Source organism: Brassica napus, chromosome A8, assembly GCF_020379485.1.
Source record: "Brassica napus cultivar Da-Ae chromosome A8, Da-Ae, whole genome shotgun sequence".
Taxonomy (NCBI): Eukaryota; Viridiplantae; Streptophyta; class Magnoliopsida; order Brassicales; family Brassicaceae; genus Brassica; species Brassica napus.
Genome location: NC_063441.1, coordinates 8,489,449 through 8,505,919, shown reverse-complemented (window position 1 = coordinate 8,505,919; position 16,471 = coordinate 8,489,449). Strand labels below are relative to the sequence as shown.

At 35.8% G+C, this 16,471-nt stretch overlaps 4 protein-coding genes and 1 long non-coding RNA gene across 7 annotated transcripts; 4 read left to right on the top strand and 1 right to left on the bottom strand.

Annotated features, from left to right (window-relative positions):
* The first annotated feature begins 4,550 nt into the window (after positions 1-4,550).
* On the top strand, positions 4,551-6,900 carry LOC106349789 (tRNA pseudouridine synthase A). Of its 3 annotated transcripts, none has more exons than XM_013789764.3 (9): positions 4,551-4,679; positions 4,776-4,881; positions 4,964-5,145; positions 5,266-5,411; positions 5,530-5,621; positions 5,699-6,024; positions 6,134-6,197; positions 6,348-6,410; positions 6,492-6,900. In XM_013789764.3, the coding sequence occupies exons 1-9, from the start codon at positions 4,612-4,614 to the stop codon at positions 6,675-6,677; spliced, it is 1,233 nt and encodes a 410-aa protein (XP_013645218.2). In that variant the 5' UTR covers positions 4,551-4,611; the 3' UTR covers positions 6,678-6,900. The 3 variants fall into 3 exon arrangements, with proteins under 3 accessions (XP_013645218.2, XP_048594530.1, XP_013645214.2); XM_048738573.1 differs by having other exon boundaries at positions 4,961-5,145; positions 6,511-6,900; XM_013789760.3 differs by having other exon boundaries at positions 4,961-5,145.
* Positions 6,571-9,187, bottom strand: LOC106418902 (pollen receptor-like kinase 1). Its single transcript, XM_048738572.1, has 2 exons — positions 7,726-9,187; positions 6,571-7,652 (listed from the first exon to the last, which is right to left on the bottom strand). Exons 1-2 carry the CDS (start codon positions 9,158-9,160, stop codon positions 6,988-6,990), a joined length of 2,100 nt encoding a protein of 699 aa, XP_048594529.1. The 5' UTR covers positions 9,161-9,187; the 3' UTR covers positions 6,571-6,987.
* Positions 9,188-9,660: 473 nt separating this feature from the next.
* Positions 9,661-11,039, top strand: LOC106418776 (U-box domain-containing protein 35-like). The gene is made up of 6 exons (XM_048737430.1): positions 9,661-9,829; positions 9,900-9,976; positions 10,051-10,315; positions 10,407-10,464; positions 10,552-10,834; positions 10,920-11,039. The coding sequence occupies exons 1-6, from the start codon at positions 9,661-9,663 to the stop codon at positions 11,037-11,039; spliced, it is 972 nt and encodes a 323-aa protein (XP_048593387.1).
* LOC125577276 (U-box domain-containing protein 34-like) lies at positions 10,597-13,140 on the top strand. The gene has a single exon (XM_048738574.1). The coding sequence runs from the start codon at positions 11,180-11,182 to the stop codon at positions 12,296-12,298; it is 1,119 nt and encodes a 372-aa protein (XP_048594531.1). The 5' UTR covers positions 10,597-11,179; the 3' UTR covers positions 12,299-13,140.
* Positions 13,141-14,422: 1,282 nt separating this feature from the next.
* LOC111213944 lies at positions 14,423-16,181 on the top strand. Its single transcript, XR_002663495.2, has 4 exons — positions 14,423-14,776; positions 14,861-15,408; positions 15,497-15,641; positions 15,730-16,181. It is a non-coding gene; the product is annotated as an uncharacterized LOC111213944 (long non-coding RNA).
* The last annotated feature ends 290 nt before the right edge of the window (positions 16,182-16,471 follow it).

The following is a 16,471-nucleotide window of genomic DNA, read 5'->3' as shown; positions in this document are numbered from 1 at the left end:
GGTGAACTAACCCCATAATTCGGTTATACCTCGTTGGTATTCTTCCGTAAGCAATCTCGTGTTCGGATCCAAATGAGGTCGATCGATCCAAGAACGAAAATAATTTGAAGAAGACATGTATTTTATGAATCAAATTCGTGTGTAAAGAGAGTGAAAGGGAGGATGAAGATATGGAGTGAATGAAGAGGAAGAGGGGTTCTTGTATTTATAGTTGAAATCCTGCCGACAGACCGAGGAAATTCGACGGAATTCCGATGCCAACGGCTAGTTCGTCGGAATTTCCTCGGAATTTTTAAAATCTTCCAACGGCTCTCCAACGGCTCTCTAACGTCTATAATATTTCCTCAGAATTCATCGGTTTTTTCCGAGGAATACAATTTTCCTCGGTATTCTATAAGAATATTCCGACAGAATGATATTTTCTCGGAATTCCGTCGGTATATTCCGAGGAAATTCCGGGGAAACCAAATTTTGTGTTTCCTCGGAATATCCTCGGAAATTCCTCGGGATTTTCCGAGGATTTCATTTTCCGTCGGAACGTCCGTCAGAATACCGTTGTTTTCTTGTAGTGTCTAGAGAGAATGTGATTAAGAAAGGCCTTCATGAGGTACATACTTTGAAGTTTGAACACTGAAACATTATAATTCACTGAGTTATCAATGAATCTCCAGCTATTTGATGAGGCAGCCAATGCGTTTTTCGTAGTAAAGGAGAGAGATCATTGATGGGTTCAGGTTTTCTTGAAACCCTCAAGATGTTTTGTTTTTTTTAATCGATTTTCAAGATGGTTGAAGTGTCTTTTCTTTCCTCTACAAAGAAGCTGTAGATGCTCGAAGGAAGTTTCACGGAAAGAACAAGATTAAGGTCAAACCAAAAGATCTTCTAGAGATGGCTCTGTTTAGTATATGCATGAAGTTTTGATTTTACTTCTTACCTTGGTCTCTTCCCGATGCAGTTGTTGCATATCTTACTTAAATGTACTTAAATCTTCAGGCATATAGTTTGGTTTGGCTATGATTTTGTCATCGTATACAGATTGACAGCATTGATTTTTAAAAATTGTAGAACAATAGTTTGATTTGTTTTAGTTAACATTTTATTTTACTTCTTCCAGCAAAAATCTATTCTACTAAACTATTTTTATCTTTTGACTAGATTTTGACGATTTTACATTATGAAGATCTAATATAAAATATGTCAAATGCGTTGTTAGAGATACTAAAATAAGTAAATCCACTATATTTAAGCATGTCTCATTTAAACTTTTAAAATGTTAAAACCTATTAAATTTTTAGAACTAATAAGGTTGCCTATTTAGACCATGATAATTATATTGGTCTTTTATATCCATTTAGACCTATTTAATTATTTTTAAAAATACATTTAAACTGTATTTTTCTATGAATATTTATATTGAAAAATGAAAAATATTTTCGAAAAAGTTGGAAAACAGAAACAATTCATGGTATGTGCCATTATAATTTGAGGTTTTTCTTTTTTCACATAATTTTGACATAACTAATAATTATGGGAACAAAACTGTCCATAAATGTTTAGGCAATAAATTATAAAAGTAAACTAGATTTTGATCCGCGCTTTCAAAGCGCGGGTTTATTTTTGTTTTTTTTTCAATTGACAAATATTTAGTAAATGTCACATTTTGATATATTTGTGTTTTATTTTATAAAAGACTTAAAAAAATTTTCTTTATTTATCGTATTTCATTTTAAATGACTATTTATGTTTTAAAAATTAAACTTTATTTTTTAATGAATTAAATTGGTATAACTCTGATAAATTAATTTTATATGGGGTTAATATTTTAATTAAAAAATTATATACTTTTAATAAAGATTTATACTTTTCAATAAAAAAATCAATTATTTTTATGAATGCTTAAATTATATTAAGAAAAGAAAAAATAATAATTAAGAATAGTTGAAAAAAAATTTATTTGAACTTGGACTCAATGGCCCAAAGAAAAAAAAATGTGAGAATTGAATCTGATTTTTTAATAGGCCCAAATGGCCCAAGAGAGATTTGATGTGGGCTGGATCCAAAAATAATGACCCAATATAGATTTGTTATTAATATTACTTAATTGTCCTTAATGAAACATGCAATGTTAGTGAAGGAAAGGGCAGACTAAGGTAATTATGACAATAGGATCCTGCTTTAATAGTATAGATGCTGAAAAAATTTCTATAACTGAATATGGCATTAAGGAATGAAATCTTGATTTTATTGTTGGGGATGAGGGGACGACGTGATAGGAGGAGCCATGTGCAAAGAGATGGGGGCTTAACGAGCACTTGTAGCGATTCTGAGTTTTCTAACACTCCTGGACCAAAGAAGGTTATGAACATGTTCCACATATTTTATATTATCAATTTTTACCAAAAGGTATTCCTGGTATATGATTCTAAAAGTTGTGCGGCCTGAGTCGGGAAAATGAAAGCAAGACAAAACTAAATAAACAAACATATCCATACAGTTTTAATAAATAATATTTGTTTTGGCAATATAAATGAGAAAATGAAAATTTATTTGTAGTCTCATATATCTATCTATACACTAGATATAGATTCTTGCAGCGGGAAGGTTTTGCACCAGAAATGTCAGTCTTGTTCTTGACATTTATCATATGTCTATCTATCTCACATGTAAACCACGACCCATAGGTTTTGTCGTCAACGGGAAGAGAGTCTCGACAATATTTGTAATCCTCCTCCACTTACTATCCTTACTACGGCTGCATTACTATACCCTAGACTGGAAACACACACTTATCTACACCGGATCATTGCTTGAGAAAGATTAAAAAAACACTCGGTGTTTATCCTATTCTGCTGGAGGACAGATATCTAAAGAACATTGTCAGACTCAAACCCCTCACGAAATTGCGACCTCCAAAACATAAATCATCTATGCAAGAATTGTTACTACTTTATAAAAGTGGAGAAATTTGTCGATTATATTGCTCATAGGTAAAAAAAAGAAGAATATGTTATTGTTTACTTTACCATTTAAAGACAAAGGTAAATTTACATTTCTTCTACCAAGAATATTTAAAAAACTTTAATTTATTGTTTATTCAAAAGTGCATTAACGTGACCTAGAAGCTAAGGACTCCAAGTCTGAGTTATCCTAACATGTACTCATAAAATTCATTATTAGGTCAGGACTCTCAATTTTTAATTGTCAAGAACTATTAAGTTTATGTCGATTAGATTAACAACTAAAAAATGGAACAATTAAACTAATTGAATTCATAAGAGAAAACAACATTCGAACCCGGCCTCTAGTTTAGAGATAAATACAAGCCTTGTAACTTTAGGTCTGATTTAAGACAAATATATTATGACGAATTTCTTACTAAACGTCGCAAACTCACAAAATTACGTCGAATATTGAGTTACGACATATGTCATCCTTAAACATATGTTTTCTTGTAGTATATTGCATCTTAATTTAGTTATACAAACCCGAAAACTGGGTTGTTCAGGTTAAGCCTAATTAACATATAATTGTTTTCAGCTTAAACACGTCTGGATTAGGACCTATCCAAAAAATATATATTCTAGTTTAGATAATATTATTTTGAGATCAAATTCATTCTTGTTCTAATATTGAAACTAGAGATATCGAGATATTATTTCAATACTCTTGATTAATGCATTAACAAACCAAATGTGGAAATGTGAATTAGTGATGTATTTTATTTTTAATCATTAATTAATGAATTATATTTCAAATTACAAATGTGAATTCTTCTTATATAAAACATGTTTTGCCAAAATCCAAACCGTAAGATGTTTGACTTTGTTTAGAATAAGTTGTGTTCTCTTAAATTATTTGTTTTCAATTATAACATTTGATTATTTTAAAATTTAAGTTGCTTATAAAAGAATATCAAAGCATATTGAAAAATGAATTTTTGTCAAAAGTTTAAATTAGCTTTATATTTGCAACGCGATAGGTTTGAATTGATTTTTTAGACTTAAATATTTTTTAACGCTGATTTATTATGATATTACATTAATAAGAAATATTACATAGACAATCAACAACTGACAATACTACATGTCTTATGAAGATCTACGCCTAACTGCATCATCTGAGTCGTCTTATGAAAATTCATTCCTAACCAGATTTATTTGCACCATGTTGAAACTTCCTTCTAAACCTTTTTTTTGTAGTTTACATTAATAAATCGTTCTTCTCCAAGACTTAATTTCATATAATCTACAAGAAATGGTAGAGTCTGGGGTTCAAACTCCTGAGCTGTGTGAACAATGGGAAAAGTTCACCTTGCTCCCTTAAAAACCTTTAAAACCTTAACTAATAAAATACGGCGCTTCCACCGCTTAAATCTTTTAAAACAGTGGAAGTATCACACACACTATTATAGTGAATTATACTGAAAAACTCATCCTCTCCCCTCTCCTAAAAAAAAAACTTTAAATTATATTACAGTTGGGCTTAAGCGTTTATGGGCTTTGCCAGTTTGGAGGCCGAGTCAGCCCGAACAATCATCATGACAATAAACCCATATAAGCTTTCCTCGTACATTGTACTAACACCACCAGGCTAGGTCAATCAATATCGGTGATGGCGAGCAGAGTCTACGCTCATTACCACCACGGAGATGCCTGCAGCAAAGCTCGCTGGAACACCAGGTTTGAATTAATCATTATCTTTCGTCACCAGTTTAGCTATGTTGTTCTCGAGGATTGACTCTTGTGGACACTGAACTGAGAAAACAATGTTGGCAGAGAGACATTCTGGTTTATGTATGATAGGCCATGGCAACATGTTCTTGATTTCTACTCAAATGCAGTGGCGAGAAAGCTTTCAGTCCTGAACTTGTTTGAGCCCAATGTTAGTATCTTTTAGCTACCAGTTACTAGTAGTATGTTTAAAGATGAATTAAATTAATTAACCTTTGTTCCTGCTTCAGAAGATTTTGGCCCATGATGATGGGGAAAGAGAAGGGCTGCCTCTTGAAACTGAGTTGGAGACTTGCGGTAGAAAAGATGGGAGGACGGGGAGGTGGGAAAGAGTAAACTTCAAGATACTTCTTTCATACAATGGAGCTTCCTTTGATGGATGGCAGAAACAGCCTGACTTGCACACTGTTCAGAGGTAAGTCATCTTTATGATTTTTTAATATTGAGAATCAGTGAAAACATAAATGAGGCATTGAAGTTTAGAAGCCAAAGCATCAAATGTTCCTGAAAAAAATGACTCTTGTGGTTTCTAAAGTGTAGTAGAGAAGTCTCTGGGGGAATTTGTGGATGAAAAGAAAGCCCAACTTCTGAAGAAAAAATGTAAACCATTAGAAGGACGTGTACTTGTTGCGGGAAGAACCGACAAAGGAGTGTCTGCTCTTAATCAAGTTTGTTCTTTCTGTACGTCAACACTCTTAACAATCTAGTTTCAATAAGTAAGAGAAGAACCTTTGCATCTGTTTGCTCGTGAGAATAGGTTATTACGAGATGATTGTCTAATTTTAAGATTTTCTCTTAGATACCTGGAGAAAAGACATTGAACCCATTGATATAGAAGATGCTATCAATAAAGATGCTTCCGGGAAACTTAGGGTTGTGTCAGTCTCCAAGGTATAGTTTTGTTTCTTGTTTCTTTTAATGGCAAAAACAAGAAAGTTTAAATCGCATTTTGTGAAATGAAACTACAGGTTTCCCGAGAATTTCATCCGAATTTTTCTGCAAAATGGAGGCGCTATTTGTATATCTTTCCCTTGGATCATGCGTGCGGGAGTGGCAAAGATCGTGAGAACTTAATCTTTGATGAAAACCTAGGAAAGCAAAGAAATGGGCTCTTAAGTGAAGAGAATACTGAAGGAGTAGGCGAGAAGGACGATGAGCTTGAAACAGAAGAGGTGGATGGAGCAAAACCAAGTGACTTTAGTGTAAGCAAGGTTGATCAACTTTTACAGCAGCTTCAAGGAAAACTATTATCCTACAAGATGTTTGCTCGTGATCTAAAAGCTGCAAGAAACGAGTAAGAGCTCACACAAGTCACTGTTACTGGCATCTCTTATTCTAGTTATTTGAAGCATAACTTTTGTAGTCTAAACTGTTTCTTACTTGTGTTCTCTGGACGGTTGCAGAGGTCCACCTACAGAATGCTTCATGTACCATGCACGGGCAGCCGAGATTAGATTGCCCTCTCCTGTAAGTCTTATATTCTATGCTCTCAAAATGCCACTTCCAGACTTGGCTAAAAGCTTTGTATTCTTCTGTTGTAAACTTGTATATTAGCTGTTCAACATTTTTAGTACATTATGCTTCCAACATGAGATGAATAGTGCCGTTCTTTAACAGGAGTATGTGGAAGGAAGGAGAGTGATGTGCGTTGAGCTTGTCGCTAACCGATTTCTCCGGAAGGTAATTTTTCTCTATGCCTTTTATTAAGCCTCATCCCATTGTCTGCATGGCCTAAAAAATCTACCAACCCCCGATTTTCAGATGGTTCGAGTTCTTGTAGCAACATCAATACGAGAAGCTGCTGCTGGCGCGGAAAATGATGCATTGTTAAAACTTGTAGAAGCTTCATGCAGACGAGCCACAGCTCCTCCGGCTCCATCTGAAGGTCTCTGTCTCTTCGATGTTGGTTATGTTGACTTTGACCCTCATTCTTCTCTCATTTCTTGAGAATAGCTTTAATACATTTTAAGTTGTATTGATACCTCATGGTTAATGGTTGCGAATTTAGTTTATTTTCCCTAAGTCCTGGACAATGAGCATGTATGTTTACAATGCCATGGCATATATGAATATGTGAAAGAAATCATGTCATGATCAAGTGTAATATTCATACATTTGTGTTGCAGATACATTATGCGCTATAATAACACAGATCCAGCTTAGATCTAAAGCAGTTCCACAGATAGAAATGTACATAAATCTTTTGATTTTTCATTTTTTTTACACAGCACAAAAGCGACCGCTGGTCTCTTGTTTACTACACGTTGATGCTCTCGGTTGACGCTCCTTTAGATGACCTTCCATCAGTTTCACTCACATACGTTGAGTAGAAGTCTTCGCTATCCCCTTGTTGCTCTTTCAACTCCTCAATCTTCTCCACGGCCGCTCCTATCTCCAACCTTTTCTCCACGTCCGGTTCACAACAGCTCAGACCGATTTTCAAGAGACTGACAATCTGTCCTTCACAATGGCTTGTCTTGCCCATCTCCTTATCAAACAAACTCGGCGCCCATACCCCTTGGAAACCCAAGTTAACCCAACTTACTAAATCCTCCTCATTCTTGTTACCATTTTGCAAGTTATTGGCTGGGAATTTTCCGGTTAGGATCTCCAAAATGAGTATGCCAAGCCCCCATACATCAGTTTTCTTGGTGACACGTCGGTGTTGCAAATACTCTGGGGATTTATAGGCCACCATGTGTTCCTGTGCCTTCATTTGGTCGATCATAGGGATTAAGCCATAGTCTGTGAGAAGAGGTTCAAAGTTTTTGGTGAGGAGAACGTTGGAGGATTTCAGATGACCATGTGGAGCCATTAGGCCAGGTAGATCTTGGTGGAGATATAACAGTCCCCTCGCCACTCCTTTCACAACTTTCAATCTTGTTGGCCAATCCAAACTTGGTGTTCCTAACGATTGATTACCTAATACAACAAAAACTTGACTCCTTAAGCAACAATAAAACTTTAGCATAATAATAATAATAAAAATTCTTACCATGAAGATTAACAGCCAAACTTCCTCTCTCAGCAAAATCACATACCAATAGTTTTTCCTCTTTTCTATAGTAATAAGCAACAATGGGAAGCAGATTATTGTGTCTTAATCTCCCAAGTCTATTCATGTGCTCTTGAAACTCTTCCCTCCCTTCATTATTCATCTGCTTGAACCTCTTCACAACCATCGATACTCCACTTGATAGCACTGCCTTATAGGATGCCCCAAAACATCCACTTCCAAGTATCTCCGCCGAAGCCTTCAACAAATCTTGAAGCTCAAATCTTTTCCTATCTTCCCTCAAGAATGAAAGCTTTGTGTTCTCCACTCCTCCACCTGATGTATCCATCTTCTTACCCCGGCGCGAGCCGTTTCCATGGCTAGATTGTTGTCTATCTCTACGGCTTTGGTCTGCTTCTCTGATCCCAGTTTTCTTCTGTAGACTTGATGGTTTAGTTTCCAAACCCAAAGGTGGTTGTTTATTCTTATTTTTCCGGTTAACCAAGATGATGACGCCAATGATTATGACTACCATCAGCACCGTGACCACTGCCATTATGACGAGAGGTGTCCTTGATGATGATGGTTTTGGTGGTGCCTCAAGCTGTGGAGGAAGTTCATTGATAGGTGTATCACATGCTGTTTCCAGAGGTTTTCCACATAAGCCTTTGTTACCTTGGAACACCTTTGGATCCATCATGCTGAGAATCTCAGGGATATGACCTATAAATGCATTGTTTGAAAGGTTTAACATGTGGAGCTTGTGTTCAAACTCTGGTATTTTTCCAGTGAATTGGTTCCCATCAACTCTCAGTTCTAAAAGCTTTGGCAGTGTGGCCATGGATATTGGAATTTCACCGGTAAACTTGTTTTGGGCCAAATAGATCTTCTTCAGCCACCCCATACCTTCAAAAGCATTCATTGGTATCTCTCCTTCGAATTGATTGTTGGACAGATAAAGCGACTTGAGAGCAGAGAGTTTCTTGAACTCTGGGAGTGGTCCTCCAAACTTGTTGTTCATGAAGCTTAAAGTCCTCAAAGATGTCAAACCCGCCAATGCGTCAATGTCTATAGAACCGGAAAGCTCCAAATTCTCCATTTGCAGTCCCCAGACAGAGCCTCTGTTGCACAAGACACCAGCCCAAGTGCAGGGAGGAGTTTTATCGTCCCATGAGGCCAATGCATTTGGCTGGCCAACAACTAAAGATTTCTTAAACCTGATGATTGCTTCGGAATCCGAAAGACCATGGATGGGTGTGGATAGGAGGAAAAGTAAGAGGAGAGACACTACTGGTACCATCATGGCGTCGAAGGAACGCACCTGCATTAGAGGCGCGTACCCTCTTGAGAAGGAAGACAATGTTACAGCTTGAGTTGGAAGACACAGCTGAGAGACGAAATGAATGGTAAAGAGAAGGCTTTGCATCAAAAGCATATTCTAATAATAGGTTTGTGGTGAAACTTGAATTGCTGACCTGTGATGTGCTTTTAAGATTACATCATACAACAGCATTACTCAATTCCCTTTTTTTAATTTTCTGTTTCGTCTATAATCAACCGAACACATGATTCCCTCATCTGTCTATATTTGTCAAAACGCTAAACCCAAACATGGCAGTCTCTCTCCTTGGCAGGCTTTTAGTCAACATGTATGAATCCGAATTTGAACTAAACAACAAGTTTGTTTCATTTTCAGATAATATTTGTTGGTATCTGGTCAAACCCAGAGACGCAACAAGTTCTGTAACATCAGGAATAGTGCACCTAGATGCACTCACTCACTCTTTGTATATTTGATCACATAGAAAGAGAGATTTGTTGGGCTGTATTTGCTAAAATTAGCATATTCAAACATAGTTGCAATTTATATATAAACACATCAAGTATCTGTTTGTTGCATAAACCAACCATACACACAAGGGAAGTGAAAAAACAATGATGAAAAGCGGCGAGAAAAGAGAAGAAATCATTACATTGGCCATCGACAGAGACAAAGAGAGTCAGAACGCATTGAAATGGACGGTAGACAACCTTGTTAGCAAAGGCCAGACTCTTACTCTTCTTCACGTCAAACTCAAACAGTTCCCTTCTCTTCCCTATTCAGGTATGAATGATATTTTTAAATCCTTTGTTTCATGAAGTTGAATTAATGTTTCTGTTGTTGTTAATTGCAGGGTCTTACCCAAATAGGTCAGGCGATGACGGGACAGAATTGTTTCTTCCATTCCGCTGCTATTGTGCTAGAAAAGACGTGCGTTTTCACCCCTTTTTGGCTATCTTTTTCTGTTCATTTTTAAGTCATTCTTCTTGTTCTTGTAACAACAGGTCCTCTGCCAAGACGTGATTGTGGAGGACATAAGTGCGGCTAAAGGAATACTTGATTATGTTCAAAAGAATGCAATCGAGACTCTAGTACTCGGTGCATCCAAAATGAATCTTTTAAGGTTCAAAGCAGCGGATGTTTCAAACACCGTCATGAAAAGGGCACCGAGTTTCTGTACAGTTTATTCAATCTCTAAAGGAAAAATCTCCTCCATGAAGTCTGCAACATCTTCACTTCCCAACTCCACTATGCGGAGCAATATGAATGGTATATGTGAATAAGTTTGCTGTTCTAATTAAATATCACATAGTTTTTTTTTTATAAACGATTTTTTATTAACCTTAGTGATCAAATGCAGTTGAAAGGAGGCAACATACAATGCATAGAATACATGACGAGATCCAGATAGAGATTAAGTAAGTTTGTTACCACCTCCTATATAACTTGTTACATTCTTTTCCATAGTTTAAACTAAAGGCGACCGAACCAATAATGTTGAATAGGTCTCCCTTTATGAGAAGAGGATACGAAGGCAGATACCAGCCCTCAATGACAGACTCCGACATATCATTTGTGAGTAGTGGAAGACCAAGCGTGGATCTTATGTTCCCTTCCTTTGATGACCATATTGAGGTTCCCCGCCTCTCAGTCAACTCTGATTATGAAGAAAATCGTATTAGTTTTGCGACCTCATCCTCTTCGGATAAGCAGTCCATCGATCTTGGCTCTTCATATACAGCCTTCTCTTCAAGCTCCGGGAGACCTTCATGTTCCCTATCTACCCAAGTAAGCATGCACACACATTTGCATGAGAAACGTTCTTTTTAATTTAATTTAATTTAATTTCTACTGATTAATCAAGAACTGACAGGATGAGATTGAAGCCGAGATGAGAAAGCTGAAAATGGAGCTAAAGCATACAATGGACATGTATAACAGTGCATGCAAGGAAGCAATCTCTGCTAAGAAGGCGGTATGTTTGTATGTTTAAAACTAATTTCACTCTGATTCAATCTCACACCTAACTTATTCATTATCTGATCCATCTCTGCTCAGGCTACTGAGTTACACAAGTGGAAAGCAGATAAGGAACGTAAACTCGAAGAGGTAAGACTTTCGAAGGAAGAAGCAATGGCAATGGCTGAGAGTGAGAAAGAAAAGAGCAGAGTAGCCATTGAAACTGCAGTAGCAGCTCACAGAATAGCAGAACTTGAAGCTCAAAAGACAAAGCATATTATTGAGGAAAATAACAAGTCTGTAGTGAAAACAACTGATTTGAGATACAGAAAATATATAATTGAGGAGATTGAAGAAGCCACTGAAGATTTTTCACCGAGTCGAAAGATTGGAGAAGGAGGCTATGGTCCTGTTTACAAGGGAACACTGGATTTTACTCAAGTGGCAATAAAAGTACTAAGACCAGACGCAGCACAGGGAAGGTCTCAGTTCCAGCAAGAGGTTGAAGTGTTAACCTCTATGAGACATCCAAACATGGTTCTCCTACTTGGAGCATGTCCGGAATACGGATGTTTAGTCTATGAATACATGGCAAACGGTAGCTTAGACGACTGTCTTTTCAGACGAGGAAACTCTCCAGCCCTTTCTTGGCAGCTAAGATTTCGCATAGCTGCTGAAATCGCAACCGGTCTTCATTTCCTCCACCAGATGAAACCGGAGCCTCTGGTGCACCGTGACCTTAAACCAGGAAACATTTTGCTTGACCAGCATTACGTCAGCAAGATCTCTGATGTTGGCTTGGCCAGGCTAGTCCCTCCATCGGTTGCTGACACTGCAACTCAATATAGAATGACGTCAACAGCTGGAACATTCTGTTACATTGATCCAGAATACCAGAAGACCGGCATGTTGGGGACTAAATCAGACATTTACTCGTTTGGGATTATGCTTTTGCAAATACTTACAGCTAAGCCACCAATGGGTTTGACTTATCACGTCGAGAGAGCAATCGAAAACAGAACTTTCGCTGAGATGTTAGACCCTTCTGTGCCTGACTGGCCACTCGAAGAGGCCTTGGTTGCCGCCAAACTTGCTGTACAGTGTGCTGAGTTAAGACGCAAAGACAGACCTGACTTGGGGAATGTTGTTTTGCCTGAGCTTAACAGACTCAAGACACTAGCTGAAGAAAGCATGCTCCCCACTAACATTGGCGGAAGCAAACGACCTACAAGGAACCGGAATAATAATATCTACATCAAAAGTCCATTGTCCACGACTTCACTACATGTATGAATCAACAAAACACCTTTTTTAGAAATTTTTTTGAAGATGCCTTTGGTTTCTAAGCTATATTTTTCTCTTTTGCAGGAAATTATGAGTGGTCCACAGCTACATTATGCATCTGATACCCCAAGTATCCACAAAAAAATTGCATCTTGAAGAGAAAAATCCAAAGTAAGAACATGTACATGGAGAGGAAGGCTAAACGTTTTTGGTCAACAAATTTTATACACCGAACATTTTAACAGAGTAATCTGTTTATATGATGTTGGGGTTTTAGAGTTCCTATGATGTTAACACTAAACCCTTGTACACTTCAGAATCTATACGAACATTTTTTCTCATTTCGAGAATGCAATTGAGACAGTTCGCTTCTCGATATAATATCTACATGAACTTTTATTTGTTTGCTTATTTGATGTACATTTTGATATCTCTCTATGAGTTTATTAAGAAAATAATTCAAATAACCTTATTTGATTTAATCATATTTTAATATTATTCTTAGTCACATATATAGTTAAATAAATTATCTTATAGACCAAAATTGGTATATTACATTTATAGCCAAATAAAACTACAGATTCAAACCAATGTGATTGTATGTTTTTATTGTAATTGCAAAAGTTCTAGTTTCTAAAAAAATTCATATTTGAAATTGTTTTTAACTTTTCTTATATGCAAATTTCTTTAAATTTCCAATATTTTCAGATATGAATCTGTTGCACTAGACATCATCGGCAAAGGGAAATTGCCACAAATGCCACATTTATAGTATCACTTTTCATGTTACACTAATCACTTTTACCCTCACTTTTAATGAAAGTTAAAAAACAATTCTACCTGTAAGGTTAACTAATCTAGACTTAGGGTTTAGAGTTAAGAGTTGGGGTGGGGTAGGGTTTTTCGAATATTAAATTTAGGATTCTAATAAATATATAAATAAATACTTAAAAAATATTAAAAAAAAATTAACAAATAATTTCAAACATAATTTTCGATTTTCAAAAGAAAATTTGAAAAAAAAAGAAATTTATAAAAAAGTTTGAATTTAAAAATGTATAATTCGAATTCATTAAAAAAATATTTTTTTATTTAAATAATAATTTATTATATATATAGAACAATGGTATAATTTTGCCACATAATAAATAATGTATTTTGGAAAATATCTCTTTAGTGGTGGTAAAGATGAAAGTGGTACCATAGAAGTGGTAAATATGAAATTTTCCCATCGACAAACTTCATCGACAGACTTCATCACAAACTTCATCGCAAAATTCATCGGCATACTTCATTAACAAACAAAATTATCTTATATACCATAAATGGTATATTACTAGACATCATAGGCAGACTTCATTAACAAAAAAAATTCATTAATATTTGATTGTAAATTATTCTTGATGCTATATTAATTTTCAATTTTAAATTTTATTATTATTGTAACTTGTAACTTTTTAAACTACTATTAACATCAACTTTCTATGTTTTCTTATATCACTATTTGCAAAGATAAAATCATTTAAAATTTTAAGTTATATTAAGTTCTTAGTAATACTAACATGCAAATTATAAGAAAAAACATGTTATAGTTATAACACACAACTTTATATCATAATTTTATATATAACACATTTTCAAAATAACACTTAACATAAGTTTGACATTGCAAACATTTACGTTCTGAAGTTCAGTATAACAAAAGTTTAAAATAATGTTTGACATAAACTTAGCAATTAGCATAGCCAAAAATACATAAGCTAGCATAGACGGATCATGTTCAAAATAAAATATGAAAGCAGATTCTCAAGAAATAGGCTCTCATAGGAATAGGCATAAATGAAAGATATTATTGTTAAAAAAAAATTATGAAAGCAGATTCTCAAGAAATAGGCTCTCATATGAGTGTGTAAGCTACGCTTGCTTGATGAATTGCTTGGCAATTGGTTACCTTTTGATTAAAAGAGATCTTACTTTTGGATCCTATTTGCAGGCTTACGTCACCCCCACAACAACCATGAGTTTATTCCCTTGTGAAGCTTCAATGGCGGCGCGTCTCAAGATTTCAAACCCATTTTAATCTGTTTCCTTTGCAACTTTTCTAGCACATATTTCTGTCTCCCTAAGTAAGCTGATCTCAAAATGACACAGACTACTACTACGCATGATCTGTTTCAAAACATGATGTATAGTAAAGTTAAAGAATTATTTTTCCTCTTTGACAAACTTACGATGATATTTTGAAACACAGACTTGTGAGGGAATGACAACACATGTGGTTGATACGTCTGCTGTTCACAGCTTCAAGTCAGAAGCAGTACTGAAAAATGAAGTTAAGAAGATAAACCTTTTTACAACATTTTCCTTCGCTTTCTTCAAGAGTGGGACCCTTTGTATCATGCACAATGAAGTATATGAAGAAGAGAGAGAACACATATCACCCCAAATCCACAGATCAGTACTCGAGCTCCTGCAGAAAAATACAAGGTGAGCTAAAACCTCTAAACTTAATTGTTTGTATTTATAGTGATCTTTAGCTCAGAAACAATATTTAATACTTGAGTTGGTCAGCCAAGAGCTAAATGGGGAATCTCTAGAGGGAGCGTCTCAATAGATCTTCAGTGCGAGTCCAAGCCATGTCCAGGTCTATGCAAGCTCAAGAGGATGGAGCTCATGTAAGATTATGTTTTAATTTTATCAGTCTCTGAACCTCTCAGTTTAGAAAACGCACACACATACACTAAATGATACTTGAATAAACATAGAGTATTTGTTTATGGTGTGATCCAATTGGAGTATGAGTGTGCAAGATATTTGATCAGAATGGTGGCTATGGATCATCTTCTCCTTCGCAAATTCTTTAAAATATTAAGTCAAGTGACATACTTTAATTCCCACTGATTACATATATACTTTTATTATTTCAATCATGTTTTTTTGTTCCTATACATGATGAAAATTCAGAGATAGCGTAGAGATTAAGGAGCAGACTGCTGAAACATGAGGCAAGAAGCTTGCTGCGGCATATTGTGAAGGATGTTCCAAACGGTGTGCTGAAACATATTACCCTTCAGAAAAATGAAGACAAGCCTGTTACTAACTCTAGAGACACCCAAGAAGTATCTGTTAAGCTTTTACATCTATATAAGTTATGTTCTCGATTTGGTTTTCTTATGTTGAAGTTTCTTTTGTGGGCTTGTGTTATAGGTCAAGTTGGAGCAAGGTTTGAATTGTGAAAATTTTCAAGGAGCATACGAGCAAGATTTGCATTTCGAATGACTTTTCTTTCTATGAGGTTCGACAGAAGACTATCTTGGAGAAGAAAGCGAAGCAACATCAAACCCATAAACAGGTAAGAGCAGTAAAATAACTATAAATATTTTGAGTAAGCGTACAACTCTAAGTCTTTCCTCTAACATCTTAATGAACTAAATCAACAGGTAAGTGAGGAGAATAGTACAGAGGATGAGAAAAAGAAATCTGAAACTGCTGATCCGGCTCATAAGGAATCTCCTCCAGCTGCTTAAACTACCGGTGATGTCAAGGTTGATGAGAATGAATCTGTTTCTAAACCAGTTGATGTGGTGGAAAATGGTTGTTAGGTAGATTAGTTGATGCTGCGCACAGCTTGAGCATAAACGCAACTAGAGAGAAGGTTTCTCTTGAGAACAAGTGCGGTGAGCTTTGAAGCAAAGAGGAGCTTTAGTACCTAAGACCGGGAACTGTTTCTTTGCCCTTAGAAAGTAACATCAATTTCATATCTATTTTTGTTTGTTTTCACATATCTTTACACTTTTCTGTTTTTTTCGCTTTTTCATTTTCTGTTGATGCTCCTACCCCGTAAAATTGCTTATACTAAATAGTGGGAAGTAGTAGGAAAAATGAGATAAAAGCAGTTTTTTTTTTCATTTCTGGTGAAAGTTTTTTCTTTACCATTTATGGGTTCAGACTTGCCATGTTCGACTTCTTTAGTAGACGGCCTCTTTTTGCCTTTCTTGCTTTTGTCACTGTCCAAACAGGCACATTAGCTTAACAAACACCACTGCCAATATCATCTCTAGAGAAGCTTTCAATGGCTTGCCACAAACAACATGCATGTGATACGACTTCCTTATATAAATACGACCACACACACTATCACTGCTTCTCTCCTGTCAACCAAACTAAATATGATAAGACAGT